At 37.6% G+C, this 19,685-nt stretch overlaps 1 protein-coding gene across 5 annotated transcripts in view; it reads right to left on the bottom strand.

Moving 5' to 3' along the window:
- Positions 1-19,685, bottom strand: part of CSRNP3 (cysteine and serine rich nuclear protein 3) — a 193,223-nt gene that overhangs the window by 67,162 nt on the left and 106,376 nt on the right. For all 5 annotated transcript variants that reach the window (XM_070508033.1, XM_070508034.1, XM_070508035.1 and 2 more), the window contains one exon: positions 10,727-10,897. In XM_070508033.1, coding sequence (XP_070364134.1) covers positions 10,727-10,897 — 171 coding nt within the window. The remainder of the gene's footprint in view (positions 1-10,726; positions 10,898-19,685) is intronic.

Here is a 19,685-nt window from a genome sequence, read left to right as displayed (position 1 = left end):
AATGAATAAAAACAAATAAAAGTGAGAAAGTACAGCTAAAGCACCCTCCGCCTATTCTTATGCATATTTTACTTCCATAAAATATGGTATTGCTCAGTGTGTTTTAATTATGTAAGGGCCATCACACTGTAGTCTCGCAACTTGTGTATCTCACTCAACAGTATATACACGTAGACTCGGCTATTCAGTTCAATCTGTTATCCGTTTTATCATTATACGAACAAACCACAGCTTAGCCAATCCTATACTGATGGATAATTAGTCTTTCTTTTAACTTTTCACTACTAGTTTCCTAGGAGATCGAACCATCTGATGGTTCAGTGCCATGCCAACATTATGAGAGCTCCTGCTTCAGCACGTGCTTGTCAATACAAGACACTGTCAAACTCTAAAATTTTGTCAATCTGATGATATGACATGTGTGAAACGTGTCTTCTCTCAATTTTAATTTCCCTAATTCTTAACAGAATTGCACATCTGCTCATAATTGTATTAGCCTTTTTACTCCGTGTATTATCTGTTCATATTCTATGGCTATTTTTTTTTTTAAAGATTTTATTTTTTCCTTTTTCTCCCTAAAGCCCCCCGGTACATAGTTGTGTATTCTTCGTTGTGGGTCCTTCTAGTTGTGGTATGAGGGACGCTGCCTCAGCGTGGTCTGATAAGCAGTGCCATGTCCGCGCCCAGGATTCGAACTGACGAAACACTGGGCCGCCTGCAGCGGAGAGCGCGAACTTAACCACTCGGCCACGGGGCCAGCCCCTCTATGGCTATTTTTTATTGCATTAGTTCTCCCTTATTTTTGTACGAGTTCTCTTTATATTCAAACACAAATTCCTTGTCAGTTAAGGAACTGCAAATATCTTCTTCCACTCTGTAGTTCATCTTTTCACTTTCTTAATGGCATATTTGGTCATATACAATGAGTTTAATTTAATGTAATCAAATATATCATATTTTCTTAGGATTTGTGCTTTTGCATCATACCCTGACATAAAGATATTTTCCTGTATTCTTTCTACAAATTTTGCAGTTTTGATTTTTTTTACATTTAGTTATTTAGTTCATTAGGATATTATTTTAATGTATGGTATGAAGTAAGGTCTAATTTTATCTTTTTCAATGTGGCTGGCCAGTTGTTAAAAGGACATTTGTTAGAACAGTCCTTCCTTTCCCAACTCATTTTCAATGTCTCCTCTGTCACATACCAAGTTGCTATTTAAATGTGGGTCTGTTTCTAAGCTCTCTATTTGTTCACGTGCAGTCTGTCTGAGCTAATTCTGTGTTTGAACTAGCATAGCAATTTAAGTATTGAAATATGTTAGAGTAAGCACACTCTCCCCTTTCCTTATTCTTTTTCAAAAGTGTACTTGATCAGTTTTTAAGCCCTTGACCCTTGCACAGAAATTTTGGAATAAGTTGGACCTACACATATTTTTTAATGTATTAAATTAAACATTTAATTACATAAAAATGTGGGGAGTAGCACAGTAAACCCCAAGTTTCAACTTTTTTTTCAATCTCACTTCATCTTTCTCTCTTTTTTTCTGCATTATGTGAAAGCAACCCCAAGATATCTATCATTTCTCCTGTAAACGATTTTCTGTAAATTTCTGTAAGAAAAAATTTCCTGTAAATTTTTCCATACATATCTCTAAGAGATGAGGAGCGTGGACCTGCATGCCTTGGATGGGGTGATCAGGGACACTATACTAGAGAGCTGATATTTTAAGCTGAAACATGAAATATAAAGGCTCAGTCATGGGAAGACTGTTCCAGGCAGGACCTTAGGGAGAGAAATGTTTGTTATGTTCAAAGAACTGAGTAAAGGTCAGTGCGGCTGGAGTTTGGAGATGGAGGGAAGACAGGAGAGGATGTTGGGAGGGGAGCAAAAGCTCTATCATATGGGGCTGTACAGGGTTTTGGAGGCCACAGTAATGAGTACAACTGAAAGCAACTTAAGGATTTCAGTAGGAAAGTGATGTGATCAATTACACTCCTGTGCAGAGAAGAGGCTGAGCTCTGACCTGAGAAGCAGCAGAGAGAGCCGCTGGAAGGCCCCTGCAGCAGTCCAGGAGAGAGATGAAGGTCATATGGACTTGTGCGGTACAATGCAAAAGGAGATAAGTGGACAGATTTGAGACATATTTATAAACACATGACTGAGGGAGAAAAAGCAAATAAGAAGACAAAAACAGAATTTAAAAAATCTCAGTAGGCTGAAATGAAGACCTAAATCTAATAAGTTGCCATTTATTAAGGCTGAATGTAAGGTTCTGATCCTGAATTTCAACCAAACCAAATAACTAAATGAACTGTACTTATATAATGTTAGTGATCTGACTTGGTAATGCCTTCTTTTTCTAGCTGATTCGAAGGATGGTGAAGGTGAAAGCAACTTGGATTTCCTCAAGTGTGTTATACAGCTACTGCATAAATAGCTGTACAGCATCCAATTAAACAGTGATGTTTCTGCCTGGGAAAGCTATATATAAGCAAATGAAAACGGAAAGCTACATGTTAGGAATACGTAATTACAGTGGGACCCTATTTAAAACACAGTCCACCATTACATGTATTCAGATTCAAAAACTGATAAATCAGGATTCTGATATATCATAATGACATCCATCAAGATCATGAATGACAGAGTTAGCTTGTAAATTGGTATTTATTTCCACTAATGCCCATGCCATTATGAAGTCCTACAATAAAAGCATCTTCATTTTTTTTTTTTTACTTTATATGGTTTAGTTGTACTAAAAAAAGACAATCTTTACAAAGCTAAGTGTTATTTATCAAGAATTTAACAGTAATTGAACCAGTACTAGTCTGAGTACTGAGAATACATGCTTAAGCTCTATAAATCTCCAGAAGAGATAAGGTGTGTGCACAAATAGCTCCAATGTAAAACAGAATACGGTAAGTATTGGCGAAGTGCTAAAGCGCTGTTGGACTGTAAGTTTCTACAGAAACTGGATCATGTGTCACTTACTTTTATATTTCCAGCTCCTAGTACTAGTGCAGTGAATGGCAAATAGTAAATGCTTAATAAGGTCCATTCATTCATCCATTTATGCAGATATTTATTGAATGCTTACTAGATGCTCGGCATACAAAGACCTAGTTCCTGCCTTTAATAAGCTTACACACATTCCTTCAAACCTCGTTTTGAGTGCCCTGCTTAAAGGTGGAAGGTAAGGACATGTGGATAAGGATAAATATGAAAGATGAGAAGGCAAGGAGATCTGCTGTATATGAGGTAGGAAGGGGAGTGACTTGAAGAGTCTGATAAACACTCAGTGCTTTGACATGGAAGAGAAAATCAAATCAACTGTGGACAGTGTCCAAGTAGGATGGTTGTGTGGCAATCACGGGCAGCAGAGTTTGAAAAGACACAGTTCTGTCATTTTCTCCAAAACTATTTTAAAGTTTTCAGATGTTCTGAATAAAAAGGGAATATGGAGTGAAGGATAGGGGAGGAAAATGGTTGAGTCCTGGCCTCTAAAAAAACAAAAACACCTGAAATAATGGAGCAAATGGTAAAGGGTGGAAAGATACGTAAAGACAAGTGATGGGTGCTATGTTGGGGAAAACAAGAGGATGATGTAAAAAGTGGGTAGGAGGAGGAAGGAAGTGGAAGCAAAAGGGGTTGTGGTCTGAGTTTGGAACAGTGAAATTTGGTATGTCTGAAGTAGAGCTGTTCTATTTGTAAAAATATTCTGAGTGAGGCTGTGACATAAGCAGCTAAATGGAGTGGAGGGAAAGAACATGAGCAGAATAGAAGTGAAGACTCCAGGACAGAGGTGGTCAAGGAAATATGAGGCTAATGGTTCAATGAGCCATCACATGGCTACCGACATCATGGTTTAGTGGAAAATACTGGGATAGAAGCAAGATAGAAAAGCGTTGCCAGAGTTTTGAATGTTAGTAAAACACCAGGAGACTCAGGCAAAGAGCATGAGTAGAATGAGAGACTTGGTAAAGTTTCCATGGAGGAGGAAATATTTGCTATGAACCTTGTAGCAGGTATAGAACTTTACTGAGGTTGGGAGGCAGAGAAAACATTTCAGCCTCAAGGATGATCTAAGTAAGGTCAGAGGAAGCATCAATGGTTAACTGTTTCTGATTCATTGTCTTGGATCTCTCAGATGAAATGCTCTGGAAACAATTCCATTGTATCAGTTAATGGGCTTTACAGTACAATCAAGTGAGTATTTTCTAAGTGGACCACTAGCTCATATCTATCTTCCTTCACTCATAGTTCCCATATCTCCAACAAACTAAACTTACCACCTAATGATTCAACTGGTCCCTGTCTGGTGTTCGTGTTCAGTACAAACATGACCTAATATAGTAGATCTACAACTGGTTCCAGGTTTGATCCAACAAGCCTGGGCTAATTGGTTCTTTTCCAACATTTGGGGATGCAGAGAGGCTGGGGATCTCTTAATTTAATAATAATAGTAGCTTTTATAATAGCTTTTCAGAAGTGTTTTGACCTACGCTACTTATCTTCTCCTACTTGGCCTTGGCCTTGGCCTCTGACTTAAGATGCTATTTTGATCCTTGTTCTTAGAATTGTATTATCACAGAGTAGAAAAGAGCGTTTGAGGGTCATGTGATCCCACCTTTGCTCAATCAAAGACTTCCCCTGAAATTTCCATGTTCAGTTTCTGCCTGAAGACTCCTCTGTTGTTTAAAAAATCATGGATTCAGAGGTAGCCTGTTACATTTATCTTTGCTATAGTAAGTTCTCACATTAATACCACAATGCTGGGTAAACGATCTGTCACTGTATCTCCAAGTTGTATTTAGTACTTGTAGTCTGTCATTTTGACATGTCTGAAAGCACCTACCACAGAGTCTGTAACATAAGATACACTAAATTTGTTGAAACTGAATCTAAATCCTCAACATATTTTAACTGCTTGTTAAAGAGAATAGATATATTGAATTATACTTCCAGTACAAAGTTTCATGTCAAAATCTGTTTTCTATTGATTCTTCATCTCTAATCCCATTATGAAATGTGCAGTCAGTGGGAGGGAACTGACACTGGAGAAAGGCTCTGATTTGGGTGCACACGGTAGCATATTTATGCCCCTGTGTATTCAGAGAGAAAAGGGAATGAAGGGAGAAAGGAGAAAGGAGGGAGGGACCATAGATCTTAACCTCAGCTCTTGGGTAAATTGTGAATACACCTCTGAATATTAATCTCTACTTTTATAAAATGGGTACAATAATGGCTCCTAATCACATAACAATTTTGGATATCAAATGAACTCAAGAATATGAAAGTGTTTTGTAAATTAGAAAATCTCATCCCTATGTAAGACATCCACTACCTGCTTTCACGTGCAATTTCAAGTATCTATGCTTTTACCTCTTGATATTTTCACTTCCTAAATGCTGTATATTTATTTGTGGAAACACTCTGTTTCAAGAAAAATAATGTGTTCCTTCTGGGAGGATGTTTCATCACGCAGCTTCTCATTACTCGTGTGAAGTGCCAAGAACCTTGAGAGGGCCGAAAAAAATCATTCCTCTCTAGCTTCTCTGTAGCTTTCCTTTTGACAGTGCTCAAGTACAGGCTCATTGGCTATAGAGCCACAGGGATTTGATAAAACAAAGCATTCCACAGCAACACAGAATCCAGCTGCTTCTATCTCAAAGTAAGTACAAGATATGACCTTGGTGGATTGCTGGTAAGCATGCTAGCTGCCTAGCAAAACTCAGAAGTCCAAGAAAAAAGGCATAATGCCTTTACTGATCTATATTTTGAAGCTTTTCATTTCATAATGTGATGTGCTACAAATGGAATATTTTTACATAAACCTTAGAATAGCGTGGAATTTTCTACTACCATCGCTGCTGACATGTACCAAAAAATCTTATCAATTTCTATATTTGTAATGATAACAAAATGTTATGTTACACAATATGTTAGTGCTCATAAAGCACTGAGTATATGGGGTATTTTAAATTTGAAAGATGAGCTCATGATGAGTGAGATTTAAATAGCCATATTTTAAAAAATCTCAATGTAAAACGAAATTTGGTTTCCTAATGTTACACAAATTTGACAGTCATCGAAAATCCTTCTTCACTCTAAGATAGGCAGTAATTTTTATTTTTGAAAGCAGAAAAACATATTAAAGAAATAAGATTAATCAATAATAACACTGCCAAAAGTTTAAGTCCATAGATTCACATGCAGATAATACCATGGTAGAGAAGTACATACTTTAATCTAGATAGAAAAATCAATAAAACATTTTCTAAAAATTTGTGTGTCAATTTTTGGACTAGCAAATAATCTGAAAAACATTTCTGGAATCAAGAAACCCTTTCAACTATTCCTCTCACATTGGTTAACATGCTCAGATCTTGTATACAGTAAATATTCTAGGTAGAATTTTTGTCTTTTGATTCCTTATTTTTTCCTCCCACTTTTTCTCCCTTTCCCTAACGTGAATATGGTGAGCTAAGCAGACTATTAAATAAAAAGGGCACTTTTTATTAAATCAATCATTTAATTATCTTTAAAAATCATCAAAAATCTCTGCCAGATTTCATTTAATACAAACTTAAATCATTGATTTAATAAACTAACCATTGTCAATTACCACTGATGATAAAAGATGAGCTGAAACATTCCAATAACTTCTCAACATCATACAATATGTCTATTTTCTTCAATGGGAAAAATAATTTCTGTTGGACATAACTCATAGAAAAGTCTTAGTTCGCTGAAATATTGCATAGTTTAGCTGGTCATGCCATTCAATCTGCTGTTTGCATATATAAGCACAATCTAAACAATAGTTATTTTAGTTTAAATTTAAAATTTATTTGTTGTAGGATACATATAGTACTAACAAAAATAAAAATAAATAAAAATTAATAAATATGAATGCTCATCCTTCATTCTAATACCTCAACAAATGAAATCATTTTCAGTTTTTAGGGCACTTGACCATTCTTCGCCCTCATGCATTCTAGACTTTCCCTGACAGTACAGGTAAAATTTTGTGTTCTGCTTTTCTTAACATGATCTCATAAGCACTTTACATATTGCCATAAAGTCTTCATAACTATCAAGAAAATAAATTAATTGCGTAAGTTACCATAACTTAACGGATCATTTCCCCGCTTAGAAATGTTACCTTCCTCTTGTCTGCCCCAAGCCCTGTTTTTGGCACTACCGTCAAGCACCAGCATTTTTATTTACACAGTTTCCCCATTGTTTTTGATGTTTCCCCCTTCAGATAAATTCTCTGAAGTACAGACTTACAAATAGGAATATTATCATGGCTCTTATATTTCTAAAGTATTTTCTAAATTTGACTGCCATTGATAGCAATGTAGGTACCTAAGATTTGCACTGTGACCTTCACCACCACTTAGGTATTCGTATTTTTTATTGGAGGAAGGAGCACTAATTTCATGGAGATGAAACTTCTATGATTTCATACTAACGAAATCTCATAAGTATTGTTTAATCTGCATTACTATTACTATTGTTCTTAAATACTTTGAAATATTTGTTAATCATATTTCCTATTATGTAGATTATCTCTAGGGTTGTGTGTCTTAGTATTTATCTCAAAAATTTACGTGTGTGGTTTTTTTTTTGTTTTTGGAGGAAGATTAGCCCTGAGCTAACTACTGCCAGTCCTCCTCTTTTTGCTGAGGAAGCCTGGCCCTGAGCTAACATCCGTGCCCATCTTCCTCTACTTTATATGTAGGATGCCTACCACAGCATGGCGTGCCAAGCAATGCCATGTCCGCACCCAGAATCCGAACTGGCAAACCCCGGGCCGCCGAGAAGCTGAACGTGCGACCTTAACCACTGCGCCACTGGGCCAGCCCCTATGTGTGTTTTTTATACTCTATCTGGAAAATAACCCTATACCATACTAATTGTAAATATTTTTTCCCAATATAGATTGTTTTACTTTTACTTTGAGCTTTGGGTTTTTTTTGGTAGCAGATAAGTTTAATATTTTAATATTATTAAATATGTTAAGTATTTTGCAATGTGACTTTTTTCTGTTACTTCAAAGCTCAGATAATGGTCCTACCAAATGTCTGACAAATATGAAAGTTCCCCCATGATTTGATTTAAAAACATAGATATTTATCTGTTTAATCCATCTGGAATGCATTTTAGCATATGTTGGGAGATGTGGATCTAAATTACTTCCTTTTCAAACTTGCTAATACCCCAACCATTCATTAAATTCTCCTCCCATTTCCATTGTCCCATATGCTCTACTATTATACATATTAATTCTAATATACAACATGTTGAGATTTTTTATACTTTACTAGATCTAGTACAGAACCAAAAAAGTTAAATTATATCATTTTTTATGATTTGATATCTGGAATGGCTTTTCAACATTTATAGCTTCTTTTAAAAAATATCCCTTTATCATCATCAGCTTATTTTTCCAAATAGATCTTTATCATTCTATCACCTTCCAAGGAAATCCAGTTGAGCATTTTATTGAGATGATACCCTTATACTTATAAATTAATGTGGAAAGCTTTAATAGCTTAATCTTTATATCCAGAAACATAACTTGTCTCTTCACTAATTCAAGTTTTTTTCTTTGTTTATTTTTTTGAGGAAGATTAGCCCTGAGCTAACCACTGCCAATCTTCCCCTTTTTGCTGAGGAAGACTAGCCCTGAGCTAACATCCATGCCCATCTTCCTCTACTTTATACATGGGATGCCTACCACAGCATGGCTTTTTGCCAAGCGGTGTCATGTCTGCACCTGGGATCCGAACCGGCGAACCCTGGGCCACCAAAGCAGAACGTGCGAACTTAACTGCTGCGTCACCGGGCTGGCCCCTCAAGTTTTCTTTTATAACTCACAATAAATAACGTTTTAAAGATATGTCCAGGGCTGGCCAGGTGGCCGAGCAGTTAAGTTCCCACATTCCGCTTCTTGGCGGCCCGGGGTTCGCTGGTTTGGATCCTGGGTGCGGACGTGGCACCACTTAGCAAAAAGCCATGCTGTGGTAGGCGTCCCACGTATCAAGTAGAGGAAGATGGGCATGGATGTTAGCTCAGGGCCAGTCTTCCTCAGCAAAAAGAGGAGGATTGGCAGTAGTTAGCTCAGGGCTAATCTTCCTCAAAAAAAAAAAAAAAAAAAACAGATATGTCCAATAACTAAGGGTCAGAATGAAATCATGGAAAAGGTGAAGCTATTGGAGTGGGACACATATATATATATCTAGGCTCAAATCCTGTGTGATCTTGGGCAAGATGCTTAACTTATCTGAGCCTCAGTTATTTCCTCTGTAATCTGAAGGTAGTAGCACTTTCAGGATTGCTGTAAAGAGTAGGGATAACATATATAAAGCTATTGGAGCATAGCCTGTTTCCAATAAACGTTAGCTCTGATCATAATTTTAAATATAACGTGCTTAGAACTTGACATTTTACAAAGTTCTTTCATGTGTATTATCTCACTTGCTCTGTTTGATCCTCAGGAAACTCCGTTACATGATAATGATGCTGTTGTTGTTATCACTATTAAGACCAAATAGGTAAACATTTCTCTTCTTTTGAATCAAAAGCACAAGCTCATTTCATATCATGATATATGTAAATGTAATTGAAGATCATCATCACACAATGACCTTGTCCCTGAAGATCTGATGATTTTTTTTCTGCTATAATATTTGTAATTGCCTCTTCATTGTATTTCCTATTAGTTTTACTTGCTTAAAGGAATGCTGTTGATTTTAACATATTTCTTTCATTTTCAACAGTTTTGTTGAGTTCCTTATTACCTCTTAAAGATATGGTTAATTATTTTGCTTTTCTGGGTTATCACATTTCCAAAATAAATTCTATGTTATGGAATCATATATTAATAAAATCAGCTACTTACTGGAAAAATGGAAAAACTACGACTTGATATCTATCTATCATGATATCATGATATATTAAAATCTTCCTGTTGGAAACATAAATTCAAGAAGATTATGTAGCTGTTACTAGTCGGTGTCCTTTGGCTTGTAGGATGTATTATCTTACGTATTTTTCTCACCAGTCCTTCAAATCTCACCACTCCCTGCCTGACAGGAAAGGGCTGATGTTATAGTGTGGCAGAAAAAGGACTCAAAGAGAAAGCATACGTCTGGTTTTTTCTTCTTTGTGGGCTTTAAATATCATCCTTGGGGATGAGAGAATAAAGGGATGAGAAGGGAGGAGGTATACACTGCACTGACGTGCTCACTGGGAGAGCTCTGCTGCTTTGCATCTCTTCTTAATGTGCAGCTGGCTGGGCGCTTTCTTATCATTACGTAGAGCTTCCTCTCCCAAATACACCCTTTTATTTTTGCTCCCAGAATATTGTTTCAACAATAGGATACATTTTTTATACCTGGCCTTGTCTTCCCTCATCTATTCCCAGAGTAGGGTGCTTCCTTGGAAAAGGAATAATAATAAATAATAAAATGTCATTTTTTCATTGAATCAGTTGGTTAACATGATCAAAATAATCCACTGCCCAAAGTGATCTAAGCAAGGGAACCCACTGAGTTGCTTCAAAACCATTTCATTTTTACCTAATCATATTTTGTTTTTAAATCAGTTATTAAAAAAAAATAGCAATAAAGGTTAAAAAAAATGACCAAGATGAGACAATTATTTTCACTGTAGAACCAGAGAATCAGCTTCAGGTATGGTTTCCGTACTCACGGGGAAAATGATTAGAAGTGGATGGATTGACACTGTCCCCACTGTCAGCACTTTCACTGCTGGAAACTTCATCATCTGATTCCCGCACAGAGGAGCAGGGTGAGGAGCCGTCAATTTCTTCAAACTTCCTCTTTAAAATTCCACTCATAGCTGCAGCGCTGTCACATGTACCTGTAACAGGAGCGGGAGCAACGAAGCATTGAAATATTTGACCGCTGACTGTGTAGCCAAGGTCTCTGGAGTCATTTTTATGGGGCTTTTTATACATGAGCTGAGCTTTTCCTTGAAAGGATCACTAAGCAGTTTTTAAAAATATTTTCATATTAACAAAAGTGAAATTAAATTACATACCAGCATTTGACCATTTGGTTACCAAAATGTATCAACTGTTTGAGACACAGCTCAATGTAGACAATTGAGACACATTTTAATGTAATACCTCTATTCTTTTTTGTTGGCAAATTGAGAAAATCCACCCGAGTCCATGAAATTCTGTAACGAAAATAAATGCCAATGTCCCCCAAAGTCCTAAGTGATTACTCCCTTATATAAAATTCATCCAGAAGAAACACAGATAAGTATGAAAAAAAAATCATACTCAAGTTTTAAAATGCAAGAAACCTAATTAGCTGAGCACAACAAAGTGCATGAAATCAGTTCTAAATTTTAAGTAGTTTCCATTTCAATATTGCAAAAAGGTGCAATGTGTCCCCATGATACTTCATTGCTGAAGATGTTGCCACTATTTTGAAACTTCCTGAGGGTATTTACCTGAGAGATAGCACTGACTGAGTGGGAAGGGTGAGGGGTGGGGAGTGGGCATCCTTTCTCCTAAATCCTTTCTCTAGAATGAATGGACTTTCCCCCTCTCCTTGGGCTGCCCTTTCTCCACCTTCCCCATTGACTTTGACATATGCACAGCCAGCTAAAGGGCATAAACTTTCCTTGCAGTGTAAGGATATTTTCAGGAATAAGCTATATATAAATTAGCTTAGACATATGTACATGGTCTTCCATTGCTATATTAGGTTAACTTAGCTGGAAGTATTATTACTAAGTCAATTCCATGCATTCCATCTTCCGTCTCATTTATGTCAGCTGATTTTAACTCTTATTTGAGTTTTAGAAGCCATTCGCTCCTTTTCCTGCCAGAATGTAGCCATCAGTCCCTGTTGATCAGGAAGAAGAAAGACCCTTAAACGATACTGATGTCCACTTAGTTACACTATCAGGTACTGTTCTCAGAAATCTCTGAAATCACCCCTTCTCTGTGCAGATCACAGAGCAAGCAGCCTGCCCAGATCCCCTTAGCTGGGCCTGCTCTCCAAGCCCTAATTCAGAAGTTCTCAAAGTAGGATACTTGGATTAGCAGCATCAGCATCACCTGGGAGGGAAATTGTTAGAAATGCAAATTCTCAGGGCCCACTCCAAATCTACCAAATCAGAAACTCCCAGGGGTAGGGCCAGCACTCTGAGCTTTATGAATCCCTCCAGGTGGTTCTGATACACACTCAAACTAGAAGACCACTTGAGTAATTTTTATTCTGCTCTCCAGTGGCTCTCTCCCTGGACTTTTCCTTACTTGAGGGTGTCCACACACCAGTGCTAGAGACTCACATAACCCTAGTCAAAATCTTGTTGGCCATCCTGGTGTGAGTTCTAGTAAAATTAAGTACAGTATTAGATGTCTCATAAATATTTATCATTAATTTCAATTTCTCCCACTTATCTAAGCACATGTTGAGTAACTGGTGTGTATATGCTTGACCCCTTTGGGTGGAATAGGAGATACAAAAGGGAATGAACATGTTACCTGCCCTCAAGGAGCAAACATCCACTGTGCTGGGCTCCACTGAATTGAAATACTCCCAAATTCATGTTCTACTGCCCTGTTTTACTAATCCATGTCTTTTGCATGACATATTAACAATGGAGATAACTGATGGCGATAAGAAAATATTGCATTGTCCACTCTTTTGAAAATAAAATCTCTGTTCTGACTCTGATTTTACCACACTTCAGATTAGCATATTATTTTCTCCATCTTAAAGAGTGTGAAATGCATAAAATGTTCATGTATATCTGAGCAGGGCGAAGAGAAAAACGATATTTTAAGTAAAGTTCTTGAAATAAAAGTAGGACAGGATATAAATTTTAAAATGGTTCACTTCAAACCAGATGCAAAGTAATTCATGAGGGAGAGACTCCAAGACACAAAGTAATACAAGATGGAAACCCATGTTTAAAAAGTACATTTTTATAATAAGCTATTGCGATGGGAACAGTTAAAAACCATGTCCTTCAGCTCCATTTCCCAGCCCTCCTCCCCCAGCTTTCTTAGGAAAGGCGGATTTCTCAAGAATCAAAGACACTCAATTGGGCCACAGAGAACAACCATGTTTCAACACGGCGAAAGGTCGTACTTGGTGTTCTTCTCTTCCTTTCTCACTTCCTCAAGAATGAGAGGGAAAATTTTTGGAGGGATGATAAGGGAATTGAAAAATCTCTTTTTCCTTTTGTTATTCCATTTGGTACTGGCAAGACTTGAAATAATGGAGTTAAAAGTAGGATGTAATTTCTGTCTACATTTTGGGACTGAAAGAACCTGAGCCAGACCCAAGTCAAAGGAAAGAAGGAACTGACCACTTAGGGTGGGATTAGTATCTAAGCTGGAGATTAAAAATTTAAGTAATTACATGGTGGCATAACTTTAACATATACCCATGAAACTGGGTAAGTGCTAAATTGCTTGTGCAGCAACCAAACATAACACCTGTCCAGTTTCACTGCCTTAAAAAACTGTTTTGTGAGCATAACAAGATGTCATAACAAATTATGAGGGCCAAATGACTCACAGTTTACCAGTATAAAGTATACCTTGATCTAGACCTAATAGTGGAATGGTAAAGGGAGCATGTGGTTTTCTCCTGCATCATCTGACTATTTCACTAGGGAAGAAAGAATACAAGAATTTAGGGAGAAGGCCCTGCTAATAAAGAAGTTGTACATACTTGTTTTGCTTGTATCCTGCATTGGTTCTTTCAGAATTTGAGGATAATATGTGACTAGTTAGGTACAGATACAAGTGAGTAGAATGAATGCCTGTCCTATGGCTGCCATAGCTTCTTAAATATCCACTTAGTATATTTTTGTTCCTAAAGATGAAGCATAATTAAACTTGGTAGATATGAAGCCAATGAAAAAATGATCAACATTTCAAACTGAATTTTCATAGCATCAAAGCCCAGAGAACAAAAGATAAGTCTGGACAGGCATTAATTAAGCCTAAATATGAGAAGCTGAAACTCTAATCTTTGGTAACAGCCATTTTAACGCAACTACTGTTTTCCAATTGATGAAACACATGCTAGTCAAGGGCATCACCATTTCTCACTTGGACTATGACAAGAGCCTCCTAATTACTCTCTCCCATCCACTACAGTTTGCTTTCAATGTGTCTTCCAGGTTGCAGGCAGAACGATAAATTTAACATGCAAATCTGATCATGTCAGTCTATAGCTTGAAACTCTTAAGTAGCTTTGGATTGCCTTAGGATAAAGTTCAAAATCCTCAAAATGGCTTAGAAAGTCCTTAACAATCTACTTTGGCTAAGCTCTTCATCTTCATTTTGAGCCACTGGCCTTCTTGTCAGTATTTCAGCTTTAATAATCTTTCAGTTTCTCCAATCTGCCATTTCCCTCTGGCCTCTAGGCCTGCTGATATACTGTTTCTTCTGGTCTACTTTCTAATTTCTTTTCCCATAGCATTTACCACCTTCTAAATCCATATTATCTATTTCTGTATTTCTATGTTTATTACTTATTGTTTTTACCCCCTGCTAAAAGATACAAGGGCAGGTATCTTTGTTTTCTTCACTGATGTTCCAGGGGTCTAGAACAAACAGTGCCTTATATATAATAGGTGCTCAATAAATATTTGTTCAATGTATGAATAAAACCCTTCCATTTCAATACTTTAATTACCTTATCAGTGTCTGTTTTCTCTCCTAGAATGAAAGATCCATGAAGCAGGAATCATGTTCATCTCATTCACCACTCTTTCTCTCCTGACTAACAAAATATCTGGCATATTTGATTGAGTGAGAATCAAAATGAGAGATAAAATTGACCTCAAAACGTCATACAACTTTTTTGCTTGCAAGCAACCCAAAAGCCAATTCTAGCTAACTTAAGCACAAAGACATCTGTTGGAAAAATACTAAACTAGTTCATGCAATCTAAGATGGAGCTGAAATCCAAAATTGAGGAAATGCACGAATTAGGACAGTTTCTAGGGTTACAGCTGCAGAAACACCTGTATCTTTTCTCAAGAGCACCACTGTTACCAGGTTTAAGTCCAGCAACTTCCCTCTTTGTCTCGCAGTTCAAATTTAATGTTCCAAGGAGTGAGCAATTTTTTTGGCCCATCTTGGTCAGGTGCTGGCCCCTTGATTACTCAACTACATGGCCAGTAGGCAGGGAGCCACCCAATTACGTACCACTCCAGAGAATCTCACCCAGAGGCTTCGATAAGTTCAATTGCATTTCCAAGCCAATATTCTCTCCTTGTCTAACACTGATTCATCTTTTTTTTTCATTTATTAATATAGTCCATGCATTCACCACTTGGCCAACTTCTCAGCTTGGGATTCCTCTTTCCCCATAACCATGTGCCCTTTCTATTGTCAAATTTAATTAAGAACCACTTTATTTTAAAACTCCAATAAACCTCTTGTGATTTTGAATATCTGTTATTCTTAATTAATGTATTACTATTTATGTATTCCATATTTGTGTTAGACATAACCACTGCCCAGGAGCCTCTGAGCACATTTAATGAAAAAATAGTATAAAAGTATAAGTGTTTCCACCTCTCTTCTCAAAAAAATACTGATAAACTACACTAGCTGTTCTATGGTTATAAGTACAATTATTTTATTTAATATATTTCTGGCCTATTGCAAAAGCAAAGAGAAGGATGAGCCCAAAGGAAAAGTATCAAAAGCCAGAAGGATGTAGAGTGAAGATAAGTGGGAGAGTTTGGCTAAGAATGCTGATGGGGTTCAGGGCAGGTGGCCCCAAGATGCACCACTCGTATGCAGATTATTTTGAGCTGAAGACAAGAAAGGCTCAGAACACTCAGGAAGAACATTCCCAAAACTGCCTAAAAGAATTTAACCTAGAAGGCCTGCTCCAGTTAGCAGCTAGAATGATAAGAGTATAATGTAAAATAGATGTGATAGAAAGGCGCCAACAAGCCCATTTTGGGCCCAGTAAAACTTGTTTAACACTTGCATTTCCATCTCCATGTAAATTGTCTTCCTCTCCTCTGAACTCCCAAGCCACTAACCCCAACATCCTCCTTTGCCTTTAGCTGAGGATGATATTTAAGGTGGCAGCTTTGGCCAGATGGCCAAGTTGCTCAGTTTTCCCAAGTTTCTCCCATGTATACACGTTATAAAGCTTTGTTTGATTTTCGCCTGTTATTCTGTCTCATGTCAATTTAATTCATAGCCCAGCCAGAGGGACCTAGAGGGTAGAAGAATTGTCTTCCTCCCCTACAATTCCAAATCAAGAAGCTGGATTAAAGTGAACATTTTAACGTCTTTTGAAGAATGGCTGAAGCTAAGCTTTGGGTATTTGTTGGAATCTTGTTTATATCACTCTCTTTTGACAGGCTAAAAATTTCGCAACTTTCGTAGATAACTCAATGGGTTTTCACTATCCTATTTATATTCATCTAATGTTTTTTCTTCTTACATTGTCCCTATTTCCTAAGCTTTGCTATCTATTGTAAGGAGATGAGCATAGAAAATATGCCTTAAGAGTATCGTCAATCCCTGAATTCTGTGGAGCAAGTTACCTGATTTGCAGAAGAACCACTTTACGCTTGCCAGATTTAGCAAATAAAAATACAGGACACCCAGTTAAATTTAAATTAGATAAAAAATAAATAACATTCAGGACACACTTTTACTTATTATTTGTTGTTTACCTGAAATTCAAATTTAACTGGGCATCCTGCATTTCCTCTAACAACCATAACTGGTGCTCTTGGCTCTTGATGAGAAACAAATGAATTGTGAAATCAACAAAAACATCTACAAGAGAAAAGCCATCTACCAACTGGAACTACCATACATGAATATTCCTGTCCTTTACCAATCAGGTGAAACCCAGTGAGTAAAACATGTGAGGGCATTAGAGTGAATCATGAGTTTACTAACAATTGAAAAAAGATGAGGGGTGGTTGGTTGGTAATAGGTTAAGGGCAGGCATGGACTATCACTGATGCAAGAAAGTAACTTTGTCTTGGCAAGAATTTTCTTATATGGTAATGAGGAGGTCTGTTTAGTGAGATGTTGGCTCTTCCCTGGCCTGATGAAAAAAAGGATGGTGAGCTGTGAGTTCCTGGTTCATTTGACCCGGTAGGTCCTTATTCTTTGGAGGCTGCTTAGATCAACCAGGAGCCTTATGTGCTACTCTCTCAGGAACAAAGGGAGGCTAGTTGAGCCCCTCTGTTCACTTTTACTGGGAGCTTGGGATTATCCTTTGCATTGCTTCCTTGCTAGTTTTGTAATTAATCAAAGTGTGAGTAATCTTTAAATGCAAGGGTCATTAACAAAGACCCTTCCACCTTGGTGACATGGCATACATCAAGGGGGCATGTTAAACAACTTGCGTTACAACATGACACGGAGGACATTTCTTCATGATTTGCCAAGAGGAAAATCATTTATTTTACGTCCTCATCAAATTCTTCCAGCAGGCACAAAAAGCTCAGAAACTATGATAAAGTTCTATTCCAACAACTTTGATACGGTAAGGCTACTTGCTTCAATCAGCAATGGGCCCCAGGCCCAGGAAACACCAGTATCAGGACTAAGTTGCATAGAAAAGAAGCTTACTCTTCTTTGCTTTCACTCAGAATGGAAAGCAATTTTGATGTATCTTCTGGTTTCTTCACCAAATTCAAATGATGATATGAGAGGCATCACAAACAAGCCGATGAAAATACTGGTGTGTGGCTCATCTGTGATAACAGGTGGGAAAAGCTTAGCTGACAAAAGCAAGATAATTCACAATGTCACACTTCATCAACCAGATTGTCTACTGGACCAGAGAGAGGATGAAGAGGACAGTTGCTTAATTGATTGTGTACAGGTTTTATTCCAATATTTAATAAAGGAGAGCTTAGCTAAAAACCCACTATACTGTGTTACTTTTATTTTTGGTGTGATATCTTTTGTTATCCAGATGTGTTTCTAAACGTTGGGATACAATTTTAACTAAGTTAGTTTATGTTAAATTCGTTTCGTCCTCAATTTTTTTAAACCATGATTTTGAGTAACCTGTGATGTTCTGCCCTAACACTGACACCACTAATGCCCTTACACTATCATGTTAATCAAACACTGACTATACGCTAAAGTCTCTGCTAAATAAGATAATCATAATTCTAAGAAGAAGGCATCAGATTTTAATGCCTTGCACCCTTTGCACTCCCCACGTTCTCAGAATGTTTATGCATTTCTCTTTAAAAAGGGAGATATCTTCTCTCACAATAAGAGGGCCATTTCTGCTTTAACCCATTTGGCAAGAAATGAACATATCTGCCGCCAAGAGGATAGGAATTTGGCAATGATTTCACAAGGTAAAATACTGCAAGGTGTTTCCATGGGGCACCACCAATGTGAAAAATGCTGCTGGTGGCTTGCCAATGTGAGAAGTGCAAGTCAGCCAAATACACCTCTCTTGTCCAGGTGTCTGCTTAAGCCAAGAACCCTGGAAGCACTCCTGTCTAATGAATATTTTTGTTGGAGAAATGATTGGAGGGTTCCTCAATTATGTATGAATTCCTTGTGCCAGAGTTGCTGGTGACCTTGAATTCAAGTCTGAGTTACTTTGTGTACTTTGGATTTCAGCATTTTTGTTGCTTGATGATTTGCAGTTTGAGAATTTGATGAAAGAATTGAATGCTTTCCCCAGAAAAAAGTGCACATAAACACGAATGCATGCCCTCTATCCATGGACTCTCTGGTTAAGAACCTCTGCTCTGGTGATTTAGACCATTCCCCAGCTATGGTGGCTAGCCAGAACTTGGAGAAATGGTTCTTTGTGAACACATTAGTTCAAAGTACCAAAGAAGCTTGAGAATCTGTTGTTTCCTGTTCCTTTTACCACCAGGATCATCCACTTCCGAGGGCAGGGCTGTTTCCGGCTCCCTGTTTCTTATGCCATGTGTGCCAAAGGGTCTACTGCATCTCCTGGGGACGTTCCCTACCAATTTTTAAGGGTTCCTTTCTTCAGTGCTCTCTTGGCTGTGATGTACTACTCTACAACTACCAAAACCTGGCCTCACCTGTAACTTCGTGGCTTGCTGAATGCTTGACTAGCACGGTTCTAGGTTGAGCTACACTTTCCCAAACACAGGGTCTGTCTTTCCTAAAAGGTAGTAAGATTGTCTTGTTCCATTTATAATAATACCAGTCAGCATTTCGTGAGCACCTACTATGAGCCAGACATTTTGTACATGTTCTCTGTAATCTTATTCCAAACCCTGCAAGGGAATTTTAACAAAGAAAACTGAGATTTCAGAAACCTAGATCATTTGCCCACAAGGCCTGACCCAAAATTTCTCCAAGAAATATTTCCTGAACAGCGCCACACTGGGTTACATGACCTTGATGCATTTGTCAGCACTTATACATATACAGTATTTTAATTGCTGGTTTACCGGACATTTTCTCACACCTGACGATAAGCTTCTTCATGGACTGAATCTGTACTCCAGTGCCTGCTCAGTAAATGAATGGTCATCAATTTGGAGTCTAATCCTGGATTAGCGACTAACAAGTGGCCTAATTTTCAGTAGGAGGATTACTTCTCTGGGTCTCAGTTTCCACTTCTATCAGAATAAGGGGCAGGGCATAACTAGTAAGAATAGGCTGTAATGCAAT

The sequence above is a fragment of the Equus asinus genome, chromosome 4, assembly GCF_041296235.1.
Source record: "Equus asinus isolate D_3611 breed Donkey chromosome 4, EquAss-T2T_v2, whole genome shotgun sequence".
NCBI classification, from domain to species: Eukaryota; Metazoa; Chordata; class Mammalia; order Perissodactyla; family Equidae; genus Equus; species Equus asinus.
The sequence above is the reverse complement of the archived record's forward strand: the minus strand, read 5'-3'. Positions and strand labels throughout refer to the sequence as shown.